Source organism: Oncorhynchus mykiss, chromosome 14, assembly GCF_057628025.1.
Source record: "Oncorhynchus mykiss isolate SJ-2025 chromosome 14, ASM5762802v1, whole genome shotgun sequence".
Lineage (NCBI taxonomy): Eukaryota > Metazoa > Chordata > Actinopteri > Salmoniformes > Salmonidae > Oncorhynchus > Oncorhynchus mykiss.
The window spans coordinates 29714050-29737500 of NC_143035.1; the positions used below are offsets into that span (position 1 = coordinate 29714050).

The 23451-nt window shown below is 45.9% G+C and overlaps 1 protein-coding gene across 1 annotated transcript in view; it reads right to left on the reverse strand.

The window, feature by feature from the left end:
* Window positions 1-9262: 9262 nt before the first annotated feature.
* The window catches only part of LOC118938714 (uncharacterized), a 24502-nt gene continuing 10313 nt past the window's right edge, over window positions 9263-23451 (reverse strand). The window contains exons 2-3 of the mRNA XM_036943257.2: window positions 23320-23451; window positions 9263-10056 (exon numbers count right to left, since the gene is read on the reverse strand). The exon at window positions 23320-23451 is cut by the window's right edge and continues 204 nt beyond it. Of these exons, the coding sequence (XP_036799152.1) occupies window positions 9953-10056; window positions 23320-23451 (236 nt within the window). The 3' untranslated portion in view covers window positions 9263-9952. The remainder of the gene's footprint in view (window positions 10057-23319) is intronic.

Here is a 23451-nt window from a genome sequence, read left to right on the forward strand (position 1 = left end):
GCTATCACCTGTCTGCCTCCCCACTGGAGTCCAATCCCTGCTATCACCTGTCTGCCTCCCCACTGGAGTCCAATCCCTGCTATCACCTGTCTGCCTCCCCACTGGAGTCCAATCCCTGCTATCACCTTTCTGCCTCCCCTCTGGAGTCCAATCCCTGCTATCACCTTTCTGCCTCCCCACTGGAGTCCAATCCCTGCTATCACCTGTCTGCCTACACACTGGAGTCCAATCCCTGCTATCACCTTTCTGCCTCCCCTCTGGAGTCCAATCCCTGCTATCACCTTTCTGCCTACACACTGGAGTCCAATCCCTGCTATCACCTGTCTGCCTCCCCACTGGAGTCCAATCCCTGCTATCACCTTTCTGCCTCCCCACTGGAGTCCAATCCCTGCTATCACCTTTCTGCCTCCCCTCTGGAGTCCAATCCCTGCTATCACCTTTCTGCCTCCCCTCTGGAGTCCAATCCCTGCTATCACCTTTCTGCCTCCCATCTGGAGTCCAATCCCTGCTATCACCTTTCTGCCTACACACTGGAGTCCAATCCCTGCTATCACCTGTCTGCCTCCCCACTGGAGTCCAATCCCTGCTATCACCTTTCTGCCTACACACTGGAGTCCAATCCCTGCTATCACCTGTCTGCCTCCCCACTGGAGTCCAATCCCTGCTATCACCTTTCTGCCTCCCCTCTGGAGTCCAATCCCTGCTATCACCTTTCTGCCTACACACTGGAGTCCAATCCCTGCTATCACCTGTCTGCCTCCCCACTGGAGTCCAATCCCTGCTATCACCTTTCTGCCTACACACTGGAGTCCAATCCCTGCTATCACCCGTCTGCCTTCCCATTCAAGTTAAATCCCTGCTATCACCCATCTGCCTTCCCACTTGAGTTAAATCCCTGCTATCACCTTTCTGCCTTCCCACTTGAGTTAAATCCCTGCTATCACCTTTCTGCCTTCCCACTTGAGTTAAATCCCTGCTATCACCGGTCTGCCTCCCTACTGGAGACTGGGATTTAATCCCTGCCTCCCCCACCTGTCTGCCTCCAACTGGGGTTTCATCCCAGCATCCACCTCCTGTCTGCCTCCCCACTGGGGGTCAATCCCTGCGTCCACCTCCCCACTGGGGGTCAATCCCTGCAACCACCTCTGCTCTGCCTCCCCACTGGCGTTCAATACCTGCATCTCCTCACTGCGGTTCAATCCCTGCGTCCACCTCCCCACTGGGGTTCAATCCCTGCATCCACCTCCCCACAGAGGTTCAATCCCTGCATCCACCTCCCCACAGAGGTTCAATTCCTGCATCCACCTCCCCACTGGGGTTAAATCCCTTTATCCACATAACAAGGCTACAGTTGAAGTCAGTAGTTTACATACACCTAGGTTGGAGTCATTAAAACTCATTTTTCAACCACTCCACAAATTTCTTGTTAACAAACTATAGTTTGGGCAAGTAGGTTAGGACATGACACAAGTAATTGTTCCAACAATTGTTTACAGACAGATTATTTCACTGTATCACAATTCCAGTGGGTCAGAAGTTTACATCGCACTAAATTGACTGTGCCTTTAAACAGCTTGGAAAGTTCCAGGAAATTATGTCATGGCTTTAGAAGCTTCTGATAGGCTAATTGACATCATTTGAGTCAATTGGAGGTGCACCTGTGGATGTACAGTTAAAGTCGGAAGTTTACATAAACCTTAGCCAAATACATTTAAATTCAGTTTTTCACAATTACTGACATTTAATCCTAGTAAAGATGGCCTGTTTTAGGTCAGTTGGGATCACCACTTTATTTTAAGAATGTGAAATGTCAGAATAATAGTACAGAGAATGATTTATTTCAGCTTTTACTTCTTTCATCACATTCCCAGTGGGTGAGAAGTTTACATACACTCAATTAGTATTTCGTAGCATTGCCTTTAAATTGTTTAACTTGGGTCAAATGTTTTGGGTAGCCTCCCACAAGCTTCCCACATAAAGTTGGGTGAATTTTGGCCCATTCCTCCTGACAGAGCTGGTGTAACTGAGTCAGGTTTGTAGGCCTCCTTGCTCGCACACGCTTTTTCAGTTCTGCACACACATTTTCTATGGGATTGAGGTCAGGGCTTTGTGATGGCCACTCCAATACCTTGACTTTGTTGTCCAAAAGCCATTATGTCACAACTTTGGAAGTATGCTTGGGGTCATTGTCCATTTGGAAGACCCATTTGCGACCATGCTTTAACTTCCTGACTGATGTCTTGAGATGTTGCTTTAATAGATAATAGATCCACATCATTTTCCTACCTCATCAAGCCATCTATTTTGTGAAGTACACCAGTCCCTCCTGTAGCAAAGCACCCTCACAACATGATGCTGCCACCCCCGTGCTTCACGGTTGGGATGGTGTTCTTCGGCTTGCAAGCCTCCCCCTTTTTCCTCCAAACATAATGGTCATTATGGCCAAACATTTATATATTTTTTTCATCAGACCAGAGGACATTTCTCCAAAAAGTATGATCTTTGTCCCCATGTCCAGTTGCAAACCGTAGTCTGGCTTTTTTATGGCGGGTTTGGAGCAGTGGCTTCTTCCTTGCTGAGCGGCCTTTCAGGTTATGTCGATATAGGACTCGTTTTACTGTGGCTATCGATACTTTTGTACCTATTTCCTCCAGCAATGTCCTTTGCTGTTGTTCTGGGATTGATTTGCACTTTTCGCACCAAAGTACGTTAATCTCCAGGAGACAGAACGCATCTCCTTCCTGAGCGGTATGACGGCTGCGTGGTCCCATGGTGTTTATACTTGCGTACTATTGTTTGTACAGATGAACGTGGTACCTTCAGGTGTTTGGAAAGGATGAACCAGACTCTTGGAGGGAGGTCTACAATTTTTTGGCTGATTTCTTTTGATTTTCCCATAATGTCAAGCAAAGAGGCACTGAGTTTGAAGGTAGGTCTTAGGTTAGTCTAGGTCATTTTTAAAGTGATTATGCATAGATAATAAACAGCGAGTAGCAGCAGTGTAACTATGTAAATATGTAAATAATCTGGGTGGCCATTTCATTAATTGTTCAGCAGTCTTATGGTTTGGGGGTAGAAGCTTTTTGGTCCTAGACTTGGTGCTCAGGTACCGCTTGCCATGCGGCAGCAGAGAGAACAGTCTATGACTTTGACAATGAGGCAATGAGTCTTTGACAATTTTTTGGGCCTTCCTTTGACACCGCTTAGTATATAGGTCATGGATGTCAGGAAGCTTGGCCCCAGAGATATACTGGGCCGTATGCACTACCCTCTGTAGCGCCTTACAGTCAGATACCGAGCAGTTACCATACCAGGCGGTGATGCAGCCGGTCATGATGCTCTTGATAGTGCAGCTTCAGAACTTTTTGAGGATCTGGGGATCCATATCTAAATCTTTTCAGTCTCCTGAGGGGGAAAGGGTGTTATCATGCCCTCTTCACAACTGTCTTGGTGTGTTTGGACTAGAGGTAGACCGATTATGATTTTTCAATGCCGATATCGATGCCGATTATTGGAGGACCAAAAAAAAAGGCGATACCGATTAATCGGCCGATTAAATGTTGTTGTTTTTTGTAATAATGACAATTACAACAATACTGAATTAACACTTATTTTAACTTAATATAATACATCAATAAATTCAATTTAGCCACAAGTAGATAATGAAACATGTTCAATTTGGTTTAAATAATGCAAAAACAAAGTGATGGAGAAGAACGTAAAAGTGCAATATGTGCTATGTAAGAAAGCTAACGTTTCAGTTCCTTGCTCAGAACATGAGAACATATAAAAGCTGGAGTCTTCAATATTCCCAGGTAAGAAGTTTTAGGTTGTAGTTATTATAGGACTATTTTCCTCTATACCATTTGTATTTCATTATCATTTGACTATTGGATGTTCTTATAGGCATTTTAGTATTGCCAGTGCAACAGTATAGCTTCCATCCCTCTCCTCGCTCCTCCCTGGGCTCGAACCAGCAACAACAGCCATCGAAGCAGCGTTACCCATGTAGAGCAAGGGGAACAACTACTAGCAGGCTCAGAGCGAGTGACGTTTGAAACGCTATTAGCGCGCGCTAACTAGCCAGCCATTTCACTTTGGTCACACCAGCCTCATCTCGCGAGTTGATAGGTTTGAAGTCATAAACAGTGCAATGCTTGACGCACAACGAAGAGTTGCTGGCAAAACGCACGAAAGTGCTGTTTGAATGAATGTTTACGCGCCTGCTTCTGCCTACCACCGCTCAGTCAGATACTTAGATACTTGTATGCTCAGTCAAATTATATGCAACACAGGACATGCTCGATAATATCTAGTAATATCCTCAACCATGTGTAGTTAACTAGTGATTATGATTGATTGTTTTTTATAAGATAAGTTTAATGCTAGCTAGCAACTTATCTTGGCTTACTGCATTTGCGTAACAGGCAGTCTCCTTGTGGAGTGCAACGAGAGAGAGGCAGGTCGTTATTGCGTTGGACTAGTTAACTGAAAGGTTGCAAGATTGGATCCCCCGAGCTGACAAGGTGAAAATCTGTCTTTTTGCCCCTGAACGAGGCAGTTAACCCACCGTTCCTAGGCCGTCATTGAAAATAAGAATGTGTTCTTAACTGACTTGCCTAGTTAAATAAAGATTAAATAAAGGTGTAAAAAAATTATAATAACAAATAAAAATCGGCAAATCCCGATTTCCGATTGTCATGAAAACGTGAAATCGGCCCTAATTAATCGGCCGTTCCGATTAATCGGTCAACCTCTAGTTTGGACCATGATAGTGATGAGCTTTGTGGGTACTATGATGTTGAACGCTGAGCTGTAATCAATGAACAGCATTCTCACATAGGTGTTCCTTTTGTCCATGTGGAAAAGGGTAGTGTGGAATGCGATTGAGATTGCATCATCTGTGGATCTGTTGGGGCGGTATGTGAATTGGAGTGGGTCTAGGGTTTCCGGCATGATGGTGTTGATGTGAGCCATGACAAACGTTTCAAAGCACTTGTGAGTGCGCTACCGATGTGAGTGCTACGCTGCGTTAATCAATTAGGCATGTTACCTTTGCTTTCTTGAGCACAGGGACAATGGTGGTCTGTTTGAAACATGTAGGTATTACAGACTCGGTCAGGGGGAGGTTGAAAATGTCAGTGAAGACACCTGCCTGTTGGTACGCACATGCTTTGAGTACACGTCCTGGTAATCCGTCTGGCCACGCGGCTTTGTGAATGTTGACCTGTTTAAAAGTCTTACATCGGCTACAGAGAACGTGACCACACAGTCGGCCGGAACAGCTGGTGCTCTCACGCATGCTTCAGTGTTGCTTGCCTCAAAGCGAGCATGAAAGGCATTTAGCTCATCTGGTAGCATCGCGTCACTGGGCAGCTTGCGGCTGGGTTTCTCTTTGTAGTCTGTAATAGTTTTCAAGCCATGACCACATCTGACAAGCATCAGAGCCGGTGTAGTAGGATTCAGTCTTAGTCCTGTATTGACACTTTGCCTGTTTGATGGTTCGTCACAGGGCATAGCAGGATTTCTTATAAGCGTCCAGATTAGTGTCCCGCTCCTTGAAAGCGTCAGCTCTAGCCTTTAGCTCGGTGCGGATGTTGCCTGTAATCCATGACTTCTGGTTGGGATATGAACGTACGGTCACTGTAGGGATGATGTCATCGATGCATTTATTGATGAAGCCGGTGACTGCGGTGGTATACTCCTCAATGCCATTGGATGAATCCCGATGAATCTCGGAACATCTCCCAGTCTGTGCTAGTAAAACAGTCCTGTAGTGTAGCATCCGCGTCATCTGACCACTTCCGTATTGAGCGAGGATTTAAGTTTCCCTGCATTAAACTCACCGGCCACTAGGAGCACCACTTCTGGATGAGCATTTTCTTGTTTGCATATGGCCTTACACAGCTCGTTGAGTGTGGTCTTAGTGTCAGCATCGGTTTGTGGTGGCTACGAATAATACAGATGAGAACTCTCTTGGTAGATAGTGTGATCTACAGCTTATCATGAGGTATTCTACATCAGGCGAGCAATACCTCGAGACATCTTTAATACTAGACATCGCGCACCAGCAGTTAGTGACACACACACACCCCCGCCTTACCTGACGTAACTGCTCTGTCCTGCCGATTCACGGAGAAGCCAGACCGCTCTGTTATCCATGTCGTCATTTATCCTCATCTACTGCTGTAGTCTAAATCACAGTGGTTACACAAGACTCGCCAGCCAAGGTCACAGCTCTCCAGTGGTATAAATAGACTCAGATCTATCCTGGAACCAATTACCAACCATAGAGATCTATAAACACACTCAACCTCTGCTACAGCAAGCACAGTAAAACACACAGACATACCCACAACTGTTGACTCTTTTTTGGGAATAATTTATTCTTAACGCAAGATTATCATGTCAGGCAAAGTCATCTACATAACAAACATTCACTTTTTTTAATGTTTCATGTTCTCTCCTTCAAGGAATGAGAATATTAAAAATAACATAGCAATCAAATCATATTCATCCAGGATCTAGAAATGAACAGGGAAAAAACATTGCAAGCATTGAACAATAGTACATGTACTCAAACATTAAAATATTCATTGTCATCGTCTTTAAAAAAATGCATTCGATGCCAGCTCATAGGATTCATCCTAAGACAAACAGGAAACCACAGTAGCTGTTGTGCAAACATAACGGAGAGGACAGTTCAAGCTTCAGCATGGTACAGCAGGGGCAGGGGGTTGGCAAGGGCCACTGTAGCTTACTGGCCTGCAATGGTCTAGGTAGCCATGACAGATACGGTGTTAGGGTGGTATAGTGTTTAGGGAATATGGGGTGGTATGACTAGAGGTTTGTTTGGGAGGATGGACAGAGGCAGGAGAAGTACCTTACAGAGGTAAGATGTTAAAGTGCCCAGGAGAGAGAGAGAGAGAGATAAAGAGAGAGAGAGAGCATGGTGTGTGTGTGTGTGTGTGTTCGTTCGTGTATGTGTGTCATCTACAGTAGAACGCCTGAGATATGAGTGCATATTGTGTGTGTGGTGTTTGAGAATGAATTTGTGTTCCACAAGAAGCAATATCTACAGTACAGTGCCTGAGATTTAGGGAAGGTATTGTAGCTAAACTGCTACAGATTGGTTAGGTCAGGTTTAGGAGCACAAGGATAGATACATAGAGGTTATCAATATAATGCTACCATTGTTCAGGAGGCACAGGGGTTCAGGCTGGACGTTTGGGAAGGAAAGCAGGAGTGCAAGGGGTAAGGCTGATAGTTAGGGGGAGAGAGAAGGATTGAGGTGGACTAACAGGAAGTAAGGCCAGATGGAGGGATAGTGTAACAGGTAGGTCAGGATTAGGGGTTAAACCTTAGGGGTTAGAGGTTAGGATAAAATGAGGGACTTTTTAATAACTTTCTTATTTCCCCCTAACCATACCACAACTCCCCTAATTGAAGTAAACTAATGGACAACGATACTTAGGCTTCCACTTCCTGTTTATACATACTATCTACAATTTATGGACAATATATTTTACATTAGCATCCCAGCCTTCAGCTACACTCAACCCATCCCATCTATATATAGATTTCCACTGTGCTGTGATGTTTCACAAAAGCTCTGAAACTTTATCTTCTCAGTTCCTACAGATTGTAAATTAAATTTTAAAAATGGTGCTAAGAGTATTATTACATTATTGATCAATTGACTATGACTTTTCAAATCACCCAGCAGTGCTAGTTGCAGAGTTAGCTCCAGGTAAATGTTGCAATCTTTTTTGCCATTCCTGAACCTCCGACCAAAAACAAGCTACATCAGGGCAGTACCAAAACAAGTGATCTAATGACTGTCTCTTCACAGCAAAATCAGAAGAGCTGGGATGGTTGTATCCCCCATATATATGACATTATGTTGGTTGCAAGAATTGTGGATAATAATTTAAATTGAAAAACTCTTATGTTTAGAATCTGGCGTCGTTTTGTGTATCAGTTCATAAACCAGGCACCATGGAATCAGTACATTGAAAATCTCCTCCCAACTATTTATCAACCTTGATGGTGCAGCTGTCATTTTTTTGGTCCTTAAATGAAACTGTTATACTTTTTATTTATTTTCTTTAACCAATTTTGTTCTGTAATGCAGGGCCGACAGTCAAGTTCCTTACCTCCCCTTTCCACAATGCTGCAATCAGTTGGTTGTAATTTTGGATAGAGCAGATATTTCCATATTTTTTTGTTAACTGCATGTGTGACATAATTCCACCAGACCTATTTATGATATCATTTACGAAGATTATAACATTTTTAAACCTTTTTTTTTGTTGATCTGCTAGAGAATTTTCTCCGGCTTGCCATTCAAAATAAGGTGGAATTTTTTTGCTCATATAATTGAATAAACAAGTCGTTAGGTGTAGGCAGGGCCATAAGTAAGTAAATAGGTGAATTAACAAGTCGTTAGGTGTAGGCAGGGCCATAAGTAAGTAAATAGGTGAATTAACAAGTCGTTAGGTGTAGACAGGGCCATAAGTAAGTAAATAGGTGAATTAACAAGTCGTTAGGTGTAGACAGGGCCATAAGTAAGTAAATAGGTGAATTAACAAGTCGTTAGGTGTAGACAGGGCCATAAGTAAGTAAATAGGTGAATTAACAAGTCGTTAGGTGTAGACAGGGCCATAAGTAAGTAAATAGGTGAATTAACAAGTCGTTAGGTGTAGGCAGGGCCATAAGTAAGTAAATAGGTGAATTAACAAGTCGTTAGGTGTAGACAGGGCCATAAGTAAGTAAATAGGTGAATTAACAAGTCGTTAGGTGTAGACAGGGCCATAAGTAAGTAAATAGGTGAATTAACAAGTCGTTAGGTGTAGACAGGGCCATAAGTAAGTAAATAGGTGAATTAACAAGTCGTTAGGTGTAGACAGGGCCATAAGTAAGTAAATAGGTGAATTAACAAGTCGTTAGGTGTAGACAGGGCCATAAGTAAGTAAATAGGTGAATTAACAAGTCGTTAGGTGTAGGCAGGGCCATAAGTAAGTAAATAGGTGAATTAACAAGTCGTTAGGTGTAGACAGGGCCATAAGTAAGTAAATAGGTGAATTAACAAGTCGTTAGGTGTAGGCAGGGCCATAAGTAAGTAAATAGGTCAACTGGGATATGACAAAAAAATTCAATCAGGGTAATTTTTCCACAAATAAACAGATGTTGTCCTTTCCATGGTAGCAAAATGGTATCTAATTTGGCTAACTTTATATAAATATATATTGTATCGAGATCATTTCTTTCTTTTGGGATATGTATACCAAGTATGTCCACTACATCGTCAGACCATTTTATTGGTAAACTACACGGTAATGTGAAAGTTGTCTTTTTGAGTGATCCAATACGTAATATGGTGCATTTATCATCATTCTGGTTTTAATCCAGAGGTTAGAAAAGGTTCTACATCCTCTAGGAGGCTGTGCAGGGATCCAAATTGCGTGTTTAAAAGAAAACATGAATGATCAGCGTGCAATAACACCTTTGTTTTTAAACCCTGGATTTCTAGCCCCTTGATATTATTGTTGGATCTGATTTTAACAGCGAACATTCTGATGGCCGTAATAAATAGATATGCCGATAGTGGACAACCTTGTTTTACTCCTCTTGACAATGTAATACTTCCAGAGAAGTAGCCATTATTTGCTATTTTACACCTGGGGTTACTATACATAACTTTAAGCCATCTTATAAGAGACTCTCCAAAATTAAAATGGTCCAGGCATTTACATATACATTCTGGTTGTACTTTATCAAAGGGCTTTTCAAAGTCCGCTATAAATACCAGGCCTGGTTTCCCAGATACTCATAGTGTTCTATTTCTCCCAGTACTTGTTTTCTATTACAGATGAGAGGAACTGTGGGTTAAGGGTTAGGAGGTAAAGGGTGAGGGTCAAAGCAGATAAGTGTAAATGTCAGGGGTCAGAGGTTATGTGAGCATGTCCCACAAGCAGCAGCAGCAGAGAGCCGTCCAACAGGCAGTCAGACACGTGTCTCCTGAATCATCTCTCCTTCTCTCCTCCACCACGTACACTAGAGGAAGGGAGGGATGGGGAGAGAGAGAGAGGAAAACATGCATTTAAAGTTAAACCTTTACAACTGGCAGTAAAAAACAATGTTTCATTGTCACATATACCAGATAGGTGCAATGAAATTAGGGTTATTAGCCCTGCTCAAGGGCACAGACAGATTTTTCACCTTGTCGGCTTGGGAACTCAAACCAGCGACCTTTCGGTTACTGGCCAAACGCTCTAACCGCTAGGCTACCTGCCGCCCTTGGAATACACAAGTCACACACACTTAGCCCTAACAACATACTCTTCTTGTTATCTTTGGTATATTTGCTGTTAATCTTTAATGTGCACACACACAAACACACACACACACACCTTACAAAGGCTGCCATCTGGAGTGAGTCAGGTCAGCTATGTGTTACCTGAGTGGCAAGGTACTACCCCAGTACAAAAGGGACTGCTCTCTAGCAACAGTTGCCAGGCAGTAAGTTCGCTGCGTTCATAACCAAGTGGAAAGGTGGTATTTACCAAATACGACTGGAAAGAAAACACTTGAAAGGAAAGGGGATACCTAGTCAGTTGTCCAACTGAATGTATTCAACTGAAATGTGTATTCGGCATTTAACCCAACCCCTCTGAATCAGAGAGGTGCAGAGGGCTGCCTTAATCGACATCCACGCCTTCGAATGGCCCCTCCAACTGGTAATTACGAGTGGAAAACTAATTTATCATCCGGAGTTCTGACGTCACCTACTAAGGAAAGGACCTTGATAACACCATTTTTGGCAGTTTAATGCAGAAAACATTTATACAAATAAATCTATTAATATGGTTTTGGAACACTATATTTTGTCTACAAGCATGATACTGTAGCTATACTTTTTTTAGTTTATGGTTTAGGCCGCTTGCTGGCAATTAGCCAATCAGCATTTCTCATCAAGTTCAAAGGTGACCCGATTCAGGAAGCTCGATGGGCTCGATGGGTTCGATGGCTGGCTTGCTAACTAACAATGACCCTAACATGAAGCTTCATCCATGTATACAGTGTGGCAGGGAGAGATGAGGGGGGTGGTTATTGATGGGAGATATCTGGCAGCTGGTTGGCTCCACCCCCGGGCCTTATATGGACTTCCTGCCCCAACGAGGCAAGGCTGTCGCTCGTTAAACAAGGGGGTGCTTGGGTATAAAGGAAGCAGCAGCCTGCACAACGGGGCAGAGTAGGAGAGAACCAAGAGTATTATGAAGAGTGTGACATTACCACCGTCTGTGTACCGGACCAAAGTGTGAAAACGGAATGGACAAAGAGAATGGCTTGTGGACTGAGTTGATCTCCTTGTACCAAAACTCCACATTTACATTCTATTTGTGATACTGGTGCATGTTTTGGTATTGAACTTGATGTGGAAACCCTACACCCTTTAGCCTGCTACAGCAGGTAAGAATCTAGCTACAGATTCAATGTTATTCATTTCTAATTTAGTCAGTTTTCAATGCTTGCTGTTACCTAGCCAGCTGGAGTTCGATCGCTGGCTTGCTAACTAACAATGAACCAAACATGTAGGTTAACTTCAGCTTGCTATTACAATTGGTTTGTCAGTAGCCAACATTCCCTGTATGAACTGTCTGGTGATATCTCAGAATGCCATTTTGCATCTATAGTATAATGCTAAAATATCTGGACTTTGTCTTTCAGCATGCGCCTGACTCTCCTCCACCAGTCATCAACAAGACAGCTGGCCCAAGCTAAGGCAGCAGTGCAGTCATCAACAAGACAGCTGGCCCAAGCTAAGGCAGCAGCGCAGTCATCAACTACATGCACCATTTCTTCACCAACTACAGAGTTGGGAAAATACGTGTGGACCTGAATTGTGAAAACTGCAGTGGCCAAAACAAGAACAAGTTTGTGCTCTGGTATTGTGCCTGGTGGACCCGGCACAAGCTCCACCACAGTCTGGACCTCCACTTTCTGATCACAGGCCACACCAAGTTTGGCCCTGACTGGTGCTTCGGGCTCATCAAGCAGCGCTTCAGAAAGACCAGAGTGAACACTGTCTGAGATTGCTGGTGTTGTGAAGGACAACACTGTGACAGGGGTCAACATCCCACAGCTGGTAGGACTGGAGGATGGTAGGACTGGAGGATGGTGGAAGGCAACTGGCAACACTTGCCTCTGTACTTCAGGCCGCTGCCACAGATCAAGCAGTACCAGTACGAGGTTATTCTTACTTAAACTTGGGAGGTGAATTGCTGTTGTGCCGGGTTGTAGTGTCTTGTTATTCCCTGTTTTCCAGCTTCGATGCTCTGGAGCCTGGTGTTGTAGTCAAGGAGTGTTCCGACTGTCGGGACCAGGTTTCAGCTGCTGCGCATCCTTCCATAGATGCTCTGCCTGTAAAAGCACCATCTGAACTGGACACAGCTAGAGAAATGCATGTTTTTGAGGAGATCAGGGAGTTTTGCAATGAAGAGGCTATGGACATCACATGCCCTGCACCAAAGTCAAGGACAGAAACAGGCTCTCTGAATATAGATTCCCTTGTTCATACGTGTTTTGGACAGACCAGTTACCAGCACTATCTGCAGTGCCTCTATTCCCATGACTCTCTCCTAACACACACCATACGTTGCTGCTATTTGTTTGTTATCCTGCTGCTCAGCCACTTTACCCCTGATTGTATGCATATAACTACCTCGTCTCTCACCCATATCATTATTGTACATGCTGTATATTTTATTTAGTTTGACACCATCTTTCTGATATTGCTACTATGCAAGTAACCATTTGGCTGTAACGTTTAACCTTCTGTAGAGACCATCCACTTAGCAAGATGTTGAGATTATATATGACTATTGATGTGTGGTCGTAACATCACGTATGAAGTGTCCACCACACGCATGTACACCTCACTCAGGTTTCAACTCATGTATGGAATACTGTGATAAGTGCAACAGTATATGAAATATGCACTGGTGTCAAGGCATTTGGGCAGTGGTGTAAAAACATGAATACTACTTAAATAGTTTGTGGTATATATTTTTGTCTACATTTACTTCACTGCATTCATTAAGAAAATGTATTTTTTTTTACTTACATTTCCCTTGACACCCAAAAGTACTTGTTACAAATTCACTGTTCAAGAGAACATCCATACTGCCTCTAATCTAGCCAACTCACTAAACACAAATGCTTAGTTTGTAAATTGGAGTTTGTACAATTTTGTTTTCTTCCCCTTTTGAAAATAGCTGTCTAGTTTAAGGAATTTGGAATGATGTCTACTTTTACTGACATGGGATGTGGCTGGGGCTCACAGCATTTATTTCACATGACCCATCAATTTAGACAAGTAACATTTACCTGGAATTGGTCCTTATTGTAGGCTACCCCTTTTAGTCTTAATCTTTACGTCACTGTTTAGCGCGCGACCTCACGTGTGAATCCTTAGAGACGGGTGGGAACAGGACTTGCAGGGATCAAAGGCCGTTTTCTCAAGTGAGTTTACAAGTTGATCTACTTTCCCATTGTTCCTCAATTGCAGTGTAAGATATACCATTTTGTAGCTCTGAGTCTCTACTTTTATTTTTTTGCTACATAAGACCAATTTCAGCTGGTCAGTCACAAGCGAGTGAATGCATCCAACTGGTAAATTCCCACCTCCCACTTGGTTATGAATGCAGCATTCAAGTCCCATTGCCTGGCGAATAGTGGACTGCCACTAAGAAACCACTGAGAAGGTATCATCCAGGTAAACAAATACAGGGCCTGACTAAAGTCTGGAAAGTTACCTTTCTGATTTAGACAACACCCCTTTATATGACAACAAAAGCAGAAACTGATCTGGCTATCATGTGGTTAGCTACAACAACCTTCACCTTTAAGAACACACAATGGGATGCTGATATAAAAGAACCGTGCATTCAGAAAGTATTCAGACCCCTTGACTTTCTCCACGTTACAGCCTTATTCTAAAATGGATTAAATACAATTATTCAATCTACACACAACACCCCATAATGACAGAGCAAAAACAAGTTTAGATATTTTTGCAAATGTATAAAAAAAAAAAACTATTTACATAAGTATTCAGACCCTTTGTTATGAGACACAAAATTGAGCTCAGGTGCATCCTGTTTCCATTGATCATCCTTTAGATGTTTCTACAACTTGGAGTCCACCATGAGGCCGAAGGAATTGTCCACAGAGCTCTGAGACAGGATTGTGTCGAGGCACAGATCTGGGGAAATGTACCAAAAACATTTCTGCAGCATTGAAGGTCCCCAAGAACACAGTGGTCTTCATCATTTTTAAACTGGTAGAAGAAGTTTAGAACCACCAAGACTCTTCCTAGAGCTGGCCGCCCGGCCAAACTGAGCAATCGAGGGAGAAGGGCCTTCGTCAGGGAGCTGACCAGAACCCGATGGTCACTGACAGAGCTCTAGAGATGGGAGAACCTTCCAGAAGAACAACCATCTCTTCAGCACTCTACCTTTATGGTAGAGTGGCCAGCTCACCTGATTCACCTAGTCAAGGGCCTGAACCAGCTCACCTGATTCACCTAGTCAAGGGCCTGAACCAGCTCACCTGATTCACCTAGTCAAGGGCCTGAACCAGCTCACCTGATTCACCTAGTCAAGGGCATGAACCAGCTCACCTGATTCACCTAGTCAAGGGTCTGAACCAGCTCACCTAGTCAAGGGTCTGAACCAGCTCACCTGATTCACCTAGTCAAGGGCCTGAACCAGCTCACCTGATTCACCTAGTCAAGGGCATGAACCAGCTCACTTGATTCACCTATTCAAGGGCCCGAACCAGCTCACCTGATTCACCTAGTCAAGGGCCTGAACCAGCTCACCTGATTCACCTAGTCAAGGGCCTGAACCAGCTCACCTGATTCACCTAGTCAAGGGCCTGAACCAGCTCACCTGATTCACCTAGTCAAGGGCTTGATGATTAGTTGGCAAGTTCAATCTAGCTCTGTGCTAGCTCTGGAATATTTAATTTAATTAGGCAATTCAGTTAAGAACAAATTCTTATTTACAATGACGGTCTACCCCTGGCCAAACCTGGATGACGCTGGGCCAATTGTGTGCAGCCCTATGGGACTACCAATCATGGCTGGTTGTGATAGAGCCTGGAACCAAACCAGGGTCTGTAGTGATGCCGCTAGCGGTGCCTTAGACCGCTGCACCACTCCCAAAGCACCTCCAGCGTCTTTGCATTCAGAGAAGTCAAGGTAGGGACCCCATTTAGTCGACTGGTTGATTATTTGGTCGATAGAGATTTCTTTAGTCAATCACAAGACATCCGTCTGATTTACGTCTGTCTGAGTGGACTAATCCATTGTGGAGGCCACGGGGGTGGGACAGTCCATCACTCTAAGACATGTGATACTGACATTGTATATGGTTATATTATGTTCAAATAATAGTGCAACACTAATAAATCTAATATTTTATAACAAATGTGCTTTGTCCATCATTAGATACGGTCGCTGTCCACCGTTCTGAAACAATCTTCAGTGTGCCGTAGAGCTGGCACCTTTACCTATGTGCATAATACCGAAGTTAACCAGCATATTGGGATTGAGAACAATGTGGCGGAGGCCGCAGCAGAGACAAGGTGCATTAGGTGCATTAGACTAGGTGCATTAGACTAGGTGCATTAGGTGCATTAGACTAGGTGCATTAGACTAGGTGCATTAGAGTAGGTGCATTAGGCGCATTAGACTAGGTGCATTAGGTGCATTAGACTAGGTGCATTAGGCGCATTAGACTAGGTGCATTAGGTGCATTAGACTAGGTGCATTAGGCGCATTAGACTAGGTGCATTAGGTGCATTAGACTAGGTGCATTAGGTGCATTAGGTGCATTAGACTAGGTGCATTAGACTAGGTGCATTAGGTGCATTAGACTAGGTGCATTAGACTAGGTGCATTAGGTGCATTAGACTAGGTGCATTAGGTGCATTAGACTAGGCGCATTAGACTAGGTGCATTAGGTGCATTAGACTAGGTGCATTAGGCGCATTAGACTAGGTGCATTAGGTGCATTAGACTAGGTGCATTAGGCGCATTAGACTAGGTGCATTAGGTGCATTAGACTAGGTGCATTAGCCTAATTGTCTAAGACAGTTGAGGAGAGAGGAAATCCCAATTTAATGAAGTCTATAATCAACTGTTAAATGTGCCTGGCTTCATAAATCCTCCATATACATACAGACATCTCCAGAAATAAGACAGATCCTGCTTCTGTTTCCTGTTTCCTGTTTGACCGTGTGTTTAATAACTTACTGATTCTGTGAACCTCATGCAGCAGCAAAATGTTGCATAAAGCAATTTCACAGATTTGGCCGTTTTAATCTTTGCTCTGCTGTAATCAAGGCTTTAAAATTATTTTTGTTAGAACAGTATTACTTACAATGTATTTAATGTTATTTACACTGTTCCAAACAGGCAGAACAATGATACTGTAACCTAACCTGTTTGTCACACATAATATACACACAGCTCTCACAACTATACCCTCCTTTTTCCTTCATCTCCTTATTGTTATTATTACTGTTATTATTAATCATCAATATAATAATAAGTAATGTTATCATTAGTAGCTTGTACAAACACTATGGTGGAGCTGTAGGCCTAAGAGCACATCCTGTTTAGTCTCAATACCGTAACTTACTTAGGCCTATATTTCAATATACAGACTACTGTATAGATCAATCAATCATTCATTTGTTATTGCCGTCACACAGCATATGAGACATTCATGCTTTCAAATACGATCAAGCGTTTTAGTTTTAAATTACATAACAAAGGGAGCTTTGAATAATTAGCCTCAACAATAAACTGCAATTGACGATGTAACTGTTTTTAGTCTGCTGTAATAAAGGCTTTATATATATATATATATATATATATATAAAAAAAATTATTAGAATAGACGCTGGTACACCTGTGTCATTTACACTGTTTCAAATGAAAAAAATAAAATAAATATATAAATATAATATTGTAATCTAACAGCAACTGTTTGGCACACATAACTCACACAGTGCTTGCTCATATACCCTCCTTTATCCGAATCTCTTGTAGTCTCCACAACTAAGTCAAATGTCTTCCACAGATCTGACTTCTCCTTTCCCTCCTGAGCAACCAGTAAACATTCATCCATTTCAAGTTCTTACTTCACGTCCTCTGCGTCCATTTTGCTGTCAACATTACTGTGTCCGGAGTTTGTCATAACCATTTCATTGATGTGATTATGATAGGTCAGGCCCTTTTTGTCACATGCATGCGATGCTTACATGTTTCATGTAAAGACAGCAAGGGTTGAGGGAATGGGGTATGTTTTTTGTAAACAAATTAGGGATTTTGGTAACTTGGGATTTTGGTAACTTACTGTGCTGTGGTGCCTTTTTTTCACTGCAGTAGGGAGGAGAGTGAGACAACGTGTGCCAGTCACATAGGCACCTGCTATCATTTTCTTTTAACACAGTGTGACCATCAGGCTCTGAGTAATTTGTGCCTCTGAATTATTTAATCAAACAGTGTGCTTAAAGCATCAGACAAGCTCAGTGCATATGTAGTTGATTTAATTCAAACACATAGGGTGTCTGTCTACATACAGAAAAATATGTTTAAACATTTCGACCAATCAATGACTCTCGGTCGACCACCATTTTTATATGGCAAACAATATCCTTATCCTTCCCGCTCATCTCATTCTCCCTGTATTCTTCATCCCCTCTCTCTCCTCCTCCCTGTATTCTTCATCCCCTCTCTCTCCTGCTCAACCCCCTCCTCTCCCCCTCCCTGTATTCTTCCTCACCCCTCTCCTCCTCCCTGTATTCTTCCTCACCCCTCTCCTCCTCCATGTATTCTTCCTCTCCTTCTCCCTGTATTCTTCCTCCTCTCCTCTCTCGTTCTCCCTGTATTCTTCCTCCTCCTCTCCTCTCTCGCCTTCTCCCTGTATTCTTCCTCCTCTCCTTCTCCCTGTATTCTTCCTCCTCTCCTCCCTCTCCCTGTATTCTTCCTCCTCTCCTCTCTCTCCTTCTCCCTGTATTCTTCCTCCCCCCTCTCCTCTCCTTCTCCCTGTATTCTTCCTCACCCCTCTCCTCTCCCTGTATTCTTCCTCCACTCCTTTCTCCTTTCTCTCCTCCTCACCCCTCTCCTTCTCCCTGTATTCTTCCTCCCCTCCTCTCCCCTTTCTCTCCTCCTCACCCCTCTCCTTCTCCCTGTATTCTTCCTCCCCTCCTCTCTCCTCCTCACCCCTCTCCTTCTCCCTGTATTCTTCCTCCTCTCCTTCTCCCTGTATTCTTCCTCCCCTCCTCTCTCCTTCTCCCTGTATTCTTCCTCCCCTCCTCTCTCCTTCTCCCTGTATTCTTCATCCTCTCCTCTCTCCTTCTCCCTGTATTCTTCATCCTCTCCTCTCTCTCTCCTTCTCCCTGTATTCTTCCTCCTCTCCTCTCTCTCCTTCTCCCTGTATTCTTCCTCCCCCCTCTCCTTCTCCCTGTATTCTTCCTCTCCTTCTCCCTGTATTCTTCCTCCCCCCTCTCCTCTCCTTCTCCCTGTATTCTTCCTCACCCCTCTCCTCTCCCTGTATTCTTCCTCCCCTCCTCTCCTTTCTCTCCTCCTCTCCTTCTCCCTGTATTCTTCCTCCCCTCCTCTCTCTTTTCTTTCCTCCTCACCCCGTATCCTTCCTCCCCCCTCTCCTTCTCCCTGTATTCTCCCTGTATTCTTCCTCCCCTCTCCTTCTCCCTGTATTCTTCCTCTCCTTCTCCCTGTATTCTCCCCCCCCCTCTCCTCTCCTTCTCCCTGTATTCTTCCTCTCCTTCTCCCTGTATTCTTCCTCACCCCTCTCCTCTCCTTCTCCCTGTGTCCTTCCTCACCCCTCTCCTCTCCTCCTCCCTGTATTCTTCCTCCCCTCCTCTCTCTTTTCTCTCCTCCTCACCCCGTATCCTTCATCACCCCTCTCCCTGTATTCTTCCTCCCCTCCTCTCTCTTTTCTCTCCTCCTCACCCCGTGTCCTTCCTCACCCCTCTCCCTGTATTCTTCCTCACCCCTCTCCTTCTCCCTGTATTCTTCCTCCCCTCCTCTCTCCTTTCTCTCCTCCTCACCCCTCTCCTTCTCCCTGTATCCTTCCTCACCACTCTCCTCCTCTCTCCTTTCTCTCCTCCTCACCCCTCTCCTTCCTCACACCTCTCCTTCTCCCTGTATCCTTCCTCACACCTCTCCTTCTCCCTGTATCCTTCCTCACACCTCTCCTCCTCCCTGTATTCTTCATCCCCTCTCTCTCCTGCTCAACCCCCTCCTCTCCCCCGCCCTGTATTCTTCCTCACCCCTCTCCTCCTCCCTGTATTCTTCCTCACCCCTCTCCTCCTCCATGTATTCTTCCTCTCCTTCTCCCTGTATTCTTCCTCCTCTCCTTCTCCCTGTATTCTTCCTCCTCCTCTCCCCTCTCGCCTTCTCTCTCTCTCCTCTCCTTCTCCCTGTATTCTTCCTCACCCCTCTCCTCTCCCTGTATTCTTCCTCACCCCTCTCCTCCTCCCTGTATTCTTCCTCACCCCTCTCCTCCTCCATGTATTCTTCCTCTCCTTCTCCCTGTATTCTTCCTCCTCTCCTCTCTCTCCTTCTCCCTGTATTCTTCCTCCCCTCCTTTCTCTCCTCCTTTCTCTCCTCCTCTCCCCTCTCCTTCTCCCTGTATTCTTCCTCACCCCTCTCCTCTCCCTGTATTCTTCCTCCCCTCCTTTCTCTCCTCCTTTCTCTCCTCCTCTCCCCTCTCCTTCTCCCTGTATTCTTCCTCCCCTCCTCTCTCTTTTCTCTCCTCCTCACCCCGTATCCTTCATCACCCCTCTCCCTGTATTCTTCCTCACCCCTCTCCTTCTCCCTGTATTCTTCCTCCCCTCCTCTCTCCTTTCTCTCCTCCTCTCCTTCTCCCTGTATTCTTCCTCACCCCTCTCCTCTCCCTGTATTCTTCCTCCCCTCCTTTCTCTCCTCCTCTCCCCTCTCCTTCTCCCTGTATTCTTCCTCACCCCTCTCCTCTCCCTGTATTCTTCCTCCCCTCCTCTCTCCTTTCTCTCCTTCTCCCTGTATTCTTCCTCCCCTCCTCTCTCTTTTCTTTCCTCCTCACCCCGTATCCTTCCTCCCCCCTCTCCTTCTCCCTGTGTTCTTCCTCCCCCCTCATTCTCCCTGTATTCTTCCTCCCCGCTCCCTGTATTCTTCCTCTCCTTCTCCCTGTATTCTTCCCCCCCCCTCTCCTCTCCCTGTATTCTTCCTCTCCTTCTCCCTGTATTCTTCCTCACCACTCTCCTCTCCTTCTCCCTGTGTCCTTCCTCACCCCTCTCCTCCTCACCCCTCTCCTCTCCTCCTCCCTGTACTCTTCCTCACCCCTCTCCCTGTATTCTTCCTCCCCTCCTCTCTCCTTTCTCTCCTCCTCACCCCTCTCCTTCTCCCTGTATTCTTCCTCCCCTCCTCTCTCTTTTCTCTCCTCCTCACCCCGTATCCTTCATCACCCCTCTCCCTGTATTCTTCCTCACCCCTCTCCTTCTCCCTGTATTCTTCCTCCCCTCCTCTCTCCTTTCTCTCCTCCTCACCCCTCTCCTTCTCCCTGTATCCTTCCTCACCACTCTCCTCCTCTCTCCTTTCTCTCCTCCTCACCCCTCTCCTTCCTCACACCTCTCCTTCTCCCTGTATCCTTCCTCACACCTCTCCTTCTCCCTGTATTCTTCCTCCCCCCTCTCCTTCTCCCTGTATTCTTCCTCCCCTCCTCTCTCCTTCTCACCCCTCTCCTTCTCCCTGTATCCTTCCTCACCACTCTCCTCCTCTCTCCTTTCTCTCCTCCTCACCCCTCTCCTTCCTCACACCTCTCCTTCTCCCTGTATCCTTCCTCACACCTCTCCTTCTCCCTGTATCCTTCCTCACACCTCTCCTCCTCCCTGTATCCTTCCTCACACCTCTCCTCCTCCCTGTATTCTTCATCCCCTCTCTCTCCTGCTCAACCCCCTCCTCTCCCCCTCCCTGTATTCTTCCTCACCCCTCTCCTCCTCCCTGTATTCTTCCTCACCCCTCTCCTCCTCCATGTATTCTTCCTCTCCTTCTCCCTGTATTCTTCCTCCTCTCCTCTCTCTCCTTCTCCCTGTATTCTTCCTCCTCTCCTCCCTCTCCTTCTCCCTGTATTCTTCCTCCTCTCCTCCCTCTCCCTCTCCCTGTATTCTTCCTCCACTCCTCCCTCTCCCTGTATTCTTCCTCCTCTCCTCTCTCTCCTTCTCCCTGTATTCTTCCTCCCCCCTCTCCTCCTCCCTGTATTCTTCCTCTCCTTCTCCCTGTATTCTTCCTCACCCCTCTCCTCTCCCTGTATTCTTCCTCCACTCCTTTCTCTCCTCCTCACCCCTCTCCTTCTCCCTGTATTCTTCCTCCCCTCTCCCCTTTCTCTCCTCCTCACCCCTCTCCTTCTCCCTGTATTCTTCCTCCCCTTCTCTCTCCTCCTCACCCCTCTCCTTCTCCCTGTATTCTTCCTCCTCTCCTCCCTCTCCTTCTCCCTGTATTCTTCCTCCCCTCCTCTCTCTCCTTCTCCCTGTATTCTTCCTCCCCTCCTCTCTCTCCTTCTCCCTGTATTCTTCCTCCTCTCCCCTCTCTTCTTCCTCTCCTCTCTCTCTCCTTCTCCCTGTATTCTTCCTCCTCTCCTCTCTCTCCTTCTCCCTGTATTCTTCCTCCCCCCTCTCCTTCTCCCTATATTCTTCCTCTCCTTCTCCCTGTATTCCTCCTCACCCCTCTCCCTGTATTCTTCCTCACCCCTCTCCTTCTCCCTGTATTCTTCCTCACCCCTCTCCTCTCCCTGTATTCTTCCTCCCCTCCTCTCTCCTTTCTCTCCTCCTCTCCCCTCTCCTTCTCCCTGTATTCTTCCTCCCCTCCTCTCTCTTTTCTTTCCTCCTCACCCCGTATCCTTCCTCCACCCTCTCCTTCTCCCTGTGTTCTTCCTCCCCCCTCTCCTCTCCTCTCCCTGTATTCTTCCTCCCCTCCTTTCTCTCCTCCTCTCCCCTCTCCTTCTCCCTGTATTCTTCCTCCCCTCCTCTCTCTTTTCTTTCCTCCTCACCCCGTATCCTTCCTCCCCCCTCTCCTCTCCTTCTCCCTGTGTTCTTCCTCCCCCCTCTCCTCCCCGCTCCCTGTATTCTTCCTCTCCTTCTCCCTGTATTCTTCCTCCCCCCTCTCCTCTCCTTCTCCCTGTATTCTTCCTCTCCTTCTCCCTGTATCCTTCCTCTCCTCCTCCCTGTATCCTTCCTCACCCCTCCCCTCTCCTTCTCCCTGTATTCTTCCTCACCCCTCCCCTCCTCTCTCTTTTCTTTCCTCCTCACCCGGTATCCTTCCTCCCCCCTCTCCTCTCCTTCTCCCTGTATTCTCCCTCCCCTCTCCTTCTCCCTGTATTCTTCCTCTCCTTCTCCCTGTATTCTTCCCCCCCTCTCCTCTCCTTCTCCCTGTATTCTTCCTCTCCTTCTCCCTGTATTCTTCCTCACCCCTCTCCTCTCTTTCTCCCTGTGTCCTTCCTCACCCCTCCTTCTCCCTGTACTCACCCCTCTCCTCTCCCTGTATTCTTCCTCCCCTCCTCTCTCCTTTCTCTCCTCCTCACCCCTCTCCTTCTCCCTGTATTCTTCCTCCCCTCCTCTCTCTTTTCTCTCCTCCTCACCCCGTGTCCTTCCTCACCCCTCTCCCTGTATTCTTCCTCACCCCTCTCCTTCTCCCTGTATTCTTCCTCCCCTCCTCTCTCCTTTCTCTCCTCCTCACCCCTCTCCTTCTCCCTGTATCCTTCCTCACCACTCTCCTCCTCTCTCCTTTCTCTCCTCCTCACCCCTCTCCTTCCTCACACCTCTCCTTCTCCCTGTATCCTTCCTCACACCTCTCCTTCTCCCTGTATTCTTCCTCCCCCCTCTCCTTCTCCCTGTATTCTTCCTCCCCTCCTCTCTCCTTTCTCTCCTCCTCACCCCTCTCCTTCTCCCTGTATCCTTCCTCACCCCTCTCCTCCTCCTCCTCACCCCTCTCCTCTCCTTCTCCCTGTATTCTTCCTCACCCCTCTCCTCTCCGTATTCTTCCTCCCCTCCTCTCTCATTTCTCTCCTCTCTTTCTCCCTGTATTCTTCCTCCCCTCCTCTCTCCTTTCTCTCCTCCTCACCCCTCTCCTTCTCCCTGTATTCTTCCTCCCCTCCTCTCTCCTTTCTCTACTCCTCACCCCTCTCCTTCTCCCGCTTCTTTTCCTCCCCTCGCCCCTCTTCCACTCTCCTCATTCTCCCTCCCTCTCACCTGTGTTTTTAGGTGCCTCTCCATACATGGGTCCTGGGGGTGGTCCTCCTTGCCATCCAAACTGGGGCTGTCCAGGGTAGCCCTCCTGGTAGGGGCCTGCTTGTCCCTGGCCGGGGTAGGGTCCAGGCGGTC